At 52.4% G+C, this 6246-nt stretch overlaps 1 protein-coding gene across 2 annotated transcripts; it reads left to right on the top strand.

Moving 5' to 3' along the window:
* The first annotated feature begins 418 nt into the window (after window positions 1–418).
* Window positions 419–5842, top strand: POLR3D (RNA polymerase III subunit D). Of its 2 annotated transcripts, none has more exons than XM_084883948.1 (9): window positions 419–559; window positions 790–959; window positions 1928–1971; window positions 2801–2952; window positions 3106–3230; window positions 3458–3626; window positions 3988–4253; window positions 4736–4888; window positions 5053–5842. In XM_084883948.1, the coding sequence occupies exons 2-9, from the start codon at window positions 795–797 to the stop codon at window positions 5173–5175; spliced, it is 1197 nt and encodes a 398-aa protein (XP_084740074.1). In that variant the 5' UTR covers window positions 419–559; window positions 790–794; the 3' UTR covers window positions 5176–5842. The 2 variants fall into 2 exon arrangements, with proteins under 2 accessions (XP_084740074.1, XP_084740073.1); XM_084883947.1 differs by having other exon boundaries at window positions 441–569.
* The last annotated feature ends 404 nt before the right edge of the window (window positions 5843–6246 follow it).

Genomic DNA, 6246 nt, shown 5'->3' on the forward strand with positions numbered 1-6246 from the left:
CCCCGCCAGGAATCCAGGGAGAGGACTCCCCAGCGAGGGCGACGTCGCTGCCTGAGGAGCAGTGACCATGTCAAGGTCATCACCAAGCCCGCCGCCGGCCAGGGCTCCCGACTTGTGAGTCCGGGTCCCAGTCTCTGCCGGGCGCCCCTCTCTCCATGCGGAGCCGCGACCCCAGAGCCCCGCGGTCCTCCGCGGAGGAGCCCCACGTTGCGTGACGGCGCCGCCCAGGCCTCCACCCGCGGAGCTGGGCGCCTCCGGCCCCTCCGCCCCTAGGCCAAGACCCTGAGGCGTCACCAGGCACAGTCCCCTCTTCCTTTTTCGCCCTCTCAACCCAGCTTTTCCCGACTCCGGGAAGAACCGGGAAGAGAAGGCGGAGGCGAGCGGGGCGCCGCCGGATAAATAGGGTGGCAGGCCCCGCCCACTGACCTCACTTCCGCCGCGCGGCAAGATGGCGGCGCCCGGGCCCCGCCACGCAGACTTCCGCCTCGCTCCGAGACCTGGGGTCGGCTGCGGGCCGCACCGGAGCTGAAGTCGCGACCCGCACGGCGTGGGAATCGGGGTGCGCTGGGGTGCGCCCCTGCCTCGCGAGGCCTGCGGGGAGGGCGCGCCCATGGCGGCGGCCGCGGGGGTCCGAGGGGTCGCCACGTGGGAGGGGAGGAGCTGGGACCTGGAGGAGGGACGCCCTGACTGGGGGGGCGAGCGGCCAGGTGGGTGGGGTTCAGCCCAGGGTCCCGCGTGTCTCTCCCCCCACCGTTGACGTTGTTGTCTCTCTCCCCTCTTCTCTCCCAGGCAACATGTCGGGGGGGAAGGCCCCGGGCGAGCCCAGCGCCCCCGGCGCGCCCCGAGCCCTCCTCTCCGGCGCACGGGGGCTTATCGGACAGCGGCCGGCGCCACACCTCACCCCCGGCCGCCTTCCCTCCATCCGCTCCAGGGATCTCACCCTCGGGGGAGTCAAGAAGGTACCCGATTACCTTGAATTCCAGGCTCCTGTGGTACACCTGATGTTCATGGAGGGCCTACCGTGTGCTGGGCTTGGTGTTGGGCCTTAATGACTCTCGTGCCCAGACCTGTGCCCGCACATGTTGGGGAGCCCGTCCTACCTTAAAGCTAGATGCTGGATTCAAGCTTTTCACCTGGTTCTCAGAGACGGCTGAAGTTGGAGAGAAGTCTAATTCGTTTAAAAGCAACAGTGTTTGTTTACTTTTTGTGTGTGTGTGGACACCTTTAAGAAGCCCATGAGAGTTACGCAGGCATCAGTGTTCCCTGCAGCTGGACAGCGTCTGACTTTGCCCTGGACCCCAGTGTGCGCATTTCTGGTCTGGAGTAGAATGGATACCAGGCGTGGCGTTAGAAGCGCTGTGTCCTCTCCCATTGTGTTTATGACCACAGCCCTGAAGTAGGGAGTGGGGCGATAACAAGCATAAAGCAGCTATACTTTTTATTTATTTATTTATTTATTCATTTTTTAAGATTTAAGTTTGCCCAGGTAAATTCTGTTGGCAGTCTAACCTGCCTTCTGTTTGTGAGTCGTGGCACATCTGTCTTTCCTATTTGATCTCTTTCCCCTGGTACTGCCCGCTCTCTGAGGCAATTTTAAGACAATAAAGAGGTGAGGTTAGATCAGTTCCTTTGCGTTTAGAAGTCCCGAGGTTCTCCTTTCAGAGGGGAGAACTGAAGCTGCTAGTCTAAGTGGGTCTTGGTGCCCCTTAGTGTGTCGCTCTGCTGCCACCATGACTTGGCAGTTCTGTGCAAGCATCTTTCTCAAGCACGTGTCTTTCTCTGTAAATCTCCGACAACAGTGTGGAATGTACGAGAGAGCCATAGTGGTTTTGGTCCACAGAAGGTTCCCTTTGGGATTTTTTTTCTTTTCTTCAGTGCTTTGGGATCAGAAATTACCAAATCAGTGACCCCTGTATTTCACTTTCAGAAAACCTTCACCCCAAATATCATCAGTCGGAAGATCAAGGAAGAGTAAGTAGCTAGGTCTTCTGAATACTCACCCCTTATTTACTTGCTCTAATTTGAGCCTTTTGGGAAATAACTAGGTATGTGGTACAGAAATTTAAATTTGTGTATTTAGTTGTTTTCAACTGGCTCCCAGCTGATTCTAATGTGCAAGCTTTAAAAAAAAAAAAAAAATTCAGAGGCCTGGGAGGCCTTCCCAGAAATTGTGATGTCATTTGTTTGCAATGAAACAGTGATTTAAAAATATATATATTTTATTGATTTTTACAGAGAGGAAGAGAGAGGGATAGAGAGTTAGAAACATCGATTAGAGAGAATCATCGATCAGCTGCCTCTTGCACAGCCCCTACTGGGGATGTGCCTGCAATTAAGGTACATACCCTTGACCGGAATCGAACCTGGGACCTTTCAGCCCACAGGCTGACGCTCTGTCCACTGAACCAAACCGGTTTCGGCCAGAGTGATTATCTTTTACAGCCAGAGTTGAGAGCCACTGGTTTAGACAAAGGTGTATTAAGTTTTCCCTTAAGTTTCTTTTACATCACAGCCTTCTGTTTTCAATGAATACAAAAAATTTTTACATTTTGGGGCAGTCTCTGTAAGTCAACTTTTGAGTTGTAGTTTCAATACATACCCTCAAACAAGAAGATAAAGCAAAACAAACTGAAAGGACTCTGCACATCAAGGAAATGAAAAGTGTTAGACTTAGGATCGGGTTCTGTGTCTCCTGATGTAGTTTCTGGCTCAGGTGGGGTGGAGATAGGTGGGAGAATTAAGACCAGTTCTCCCAGAAAGGGTAAGTGAGTAGTTTCCCTTAATCCATTCTCTTTTGCAGACCCAAGGAAGAAGTGACCATTAAGAAGGAGAAGCGTGAAAGGGATAGAGACCGACAGCGAGAGGGTCATGGACGGGGCCGGGGTCGACCAGAAGTGATCCAGTCCCATTCCATCTTTGAGCAGGGCCCAGCTGAAATGATGAAGAAAAAGGGTACGAAAGCTTCCGGGAGGAGGGGGATCAATGGATTTCAGTTCAGACTGCCTGAGAGAAGGGCGAGGGCAGCGGGATTCTCCTGTTCCCACTTTAGTTTTCCTAGCTGTTGGCCTCTTCCTTCCCCCTGGTGAACTGGATGATTTCCCACAGGGAACTGGGATAAGACAGTGGATGTGTCGGACATGGGGCCCTCTCATATCATCAACATCAAAAAAGAGAAGAGGGAGACAGATGAAGAAACAAAACAGATCCTGCGCATGCTGGAGAAGGATGATGTAGGTACCAGCAGGCTGAGGGCAGGAGAGGGGGGAGGAAGATGGGCCTTCTTCATGGCAGTGGAGAAGGCCTGTGGAGTCAGGGTTGGAGGGAGACTTGCTCTCTGATGTCCTGGAAGCCTGGCGAGCAGAGGAATCTTCAGTTAGAAAGGGGCTAACGTGGGCTGCAATCCCAGCATGTGTATCTGCTGGCCAGGCCATGTCAACCGCTGACTCTTCTTTGGCAGTTCATCGATGACCCTGGGCTGAGGAATGACACTCGGAACATGCCTGTACAGCTGCCTCTGGCTCACTCCGGGTGGTTGTTTAAGGAAGAGAACGAAGAACCAGATGTCAAACCTTGGCTGGCTGGCCCCAAGGAAGAGGACATGGAGGTGGATGTGCCTGCTGTGAAAGGTACTCGGTGTCAGTTAACATCTCGTCTCCTTTTCTGTGTATTTAGTTGTTTTCAACCTGGCCCCCAGTCCCCACCCTGGGCCTCCCGGACTGCTGCTAATAAGCAGGTCCTCTCCCGTTCCAGCTGTAAAATTACATGGCCTGAACAAAGACACTCAAGTCTCACTCTCAGAAGGTTCATGCTGATAGGGACCGGTGGGCCTAGCCACAGATTCCCCTTATTAGATAAGTCACACAATTCCTGGATCCCTCTTCACAGCTAGTGTTTCTCTGGAGCATTTGGGGGTGAAGGGATGGGTACAATGAGATGGCTCAGAGGGTGGCCACTTGATAGCCCTTCCATTTGTGTTACTTTGGACAGTAAAAGAGGAGCCACGAGATGAGGAGGAGGAGGTCAAGATGAAGGCTCCTCCCAGAGCAGCCAGAAAGACCCCGGGCCTCCCGAAGGACGTGTCTGTGGCAGAGCTGCTCAGGGAGCTGAGCCTTACGCAGGAGGAAGAGCTGCTGTTCCTCCAGCTGCCAGACACACTCCCCGGCCAGCCGCCAACTCAGGACATCAAGCCTATCAAGACAGAGGTGCAGAGTGAGGATGGACAGATGGTGGTCGTGAAGCAGGAGAAAGACCGGGTATGCTCAGGAATGAGCTGGGTGGAAATGTGGGGGGATCGGTCAGAGAGGGAAGCAGCGACCTGTAGGGTGAAGCAGGGGTGGGCCACCCAAGCTGAATTGCAAAGACATCATGTATTTGTTCTTTTCTCCCCATAAGAAGCTTGGGGCTTTGTACCTCAACCTCAATTATATGTGTGTTTACTTGCTACAATGAAATACTTGAACGTGTACAGGAGAGAACATAAACCCTCATGTGCCATTACCGAGTTTCAGCAGTTAACATTTACTTGTTGGCTGTGGGTGATTTTGTTTTGTTTTGTGGATTTTTTTTTTTTTTTTTTTTTTTTTTTTTACCAGTGCAAGCAGCCTTAGGAAAAGGCCCTTTTGGAGGAGCTTATGCTAACCTCTGCTGCTGATGCCTTTCTTTGGGGAAGGGTTCCCTCATGAAGGATGGGGGAACTGCTCCTTCCCCCATCTCCATACCCTGATTCTCTTCACAGGAAGCCAGGCTGGCAGAGAATGCTTGTACCCTGGCTGACCTGACAGAGGGTCAGGTTGGCAAGCTGCTCATCCGCAAGTCAGGAAAGGTACAGCTCCTCCTGGGCAAGGTGACTCTGGATGTAACCATGGGAACCGCCTGCTCTTTCCTGCAGGTGAGAGCCCATAGGTTCAAGGGCAGAGACCCTTTAAGAGGTTGAGGATGTTGCGAACCGGTGCTAAATGAGGGAGAAGGGTTCTTGGGATTATCACATTAAAATCAGGACTGATGGATGGGCTATGTGGTTTTGGTTCTCATTGCCTTCTCTGTCGATGGCAGGAGCTGGTGTCCGTGGGCCTTGGAGACAGTAGGACGGGGGACATGACCGTCCTAGGACACGTAAAGCACAAACTTGTATGTTCCCCCGATTTTGAATCCCTCTTGGATCACAAACACCGGTAAAATGAGCAGATGGAGGATGATGGTGACTGTCCACGGCTGCTGCCTGCTCCAGACGTTTTGTTCTAAAATCTGTGCGACCCAGAACAGGCCTGTTAGCCCACCCACTCCAGCCTCTGGCAGCCACTGTCCCAGTTTCCCCACAGGGCCCATGTGCCTCCTCCCACAGCAGCTGTGAATGTCACAGCAACCTTCCCACAGCATGGATGCTGCATGTCCTTGCTGCTGGGGGACTTGTCCCTTCTATTTATTTTTATATTTATGCTTTATCTCTTCAACTGACTGCATCTTCCCCAGGTACAGAGGGGAGGGTCTGTGGAAAAGCACAGGCTCCTCCTCATGGTGACCATCTGGGTTCTCGCTGTGGGAAGCATTAAGAATTGCTGCTGCTGCTCTCGCTCCCTCCTTCCTCCTAAGGGGCGGTTGGAGAGAGCAGGGAATGTTTTAGTCTGAGTCTCAGTACTCAGGCCCAGCTCTGTCAGTAACTAGTAGTATGACTTGGACAAGCCACCTAGCTTTTCTGAGCCTCATATTCCTCACTTGATAAAAATGAGGACAATACCTACCTCACAAGGTTGGTGTGAGGATTAAATGGAATGTTGTAGATGAAAACTCCTTGCACAAGGCCCCACGTGTACAGTAGGCGCTCAATAAATGGTAGTTTCCCTTCCCTTTGCCTGAGTCTATCTTCAAACAAAATAGAGCTTCTGAGAATCTCTCAGAGGAAGTGAACAGAGCTGCTATATCCCTGCATTCTTATTCCACGTCCCAACCACCCTTCTCCCCTTCCCCCTTCATTCCTCCCCTCCCGCCTAATGCTCTGAAGGTACAGGTTCAGGCCCTTCTAGGCCCTTTTCTCCTGAGCATTCTTAGCCAAGTGTTTCCTGTTCATTGCTGAGATCCTAGCTATAGGCTCTATCAAAGTGAGGAAGTCAGACTCCAGCACCTACGAGTGCCTTCAGGTGGCACAGTGGTCCCAACACTAGTTTCCCTTACTCTCACCCCCGAAATAAGTAGCGGTACTTTTCTAGCTTCCATTGAAGGGTTTCTCAAAAGAGCAATTAAGGATTTTCA

The sequence above is a fragment of the Pipistrellus hanaki genome (assembly GCF_964339955.1).
Source record: "Pipistrellus hanaki genome assembly, chromosome: 5".
Lineage (NCBI taxonomy): Eukaryota > Metazoa > Chordata > Mammalia > Chiroptera > Vespertilionidae > Pipistrellus > Pipistrellus hanaki.

Bases quoted from the DNA above. Each gene is read 5' to 3' on its own strand.
- POLR3D (XM_084883948.1), top strand. From the start codon at position 795: ATGTCGGGGGGGAAGGCCCCGGGCGAGCCCAGCGCCCCCGGCGCGCCC. The intron at 960-1,927 runs GTACCCGATTAC...TTTCACTTTCAG, and splicing joins CCCTCGGGGGAGTCAAGAAG to AAAACCTTCACCCCAAATAT. The intron at 1,972-2,800 runs GTAAGTAGCTAG...TCTCTTTTGCAG, and splicing joins AGTCGGAAGATCAAGGAAGA to ACCCAAGGAAGAAGTGACCA.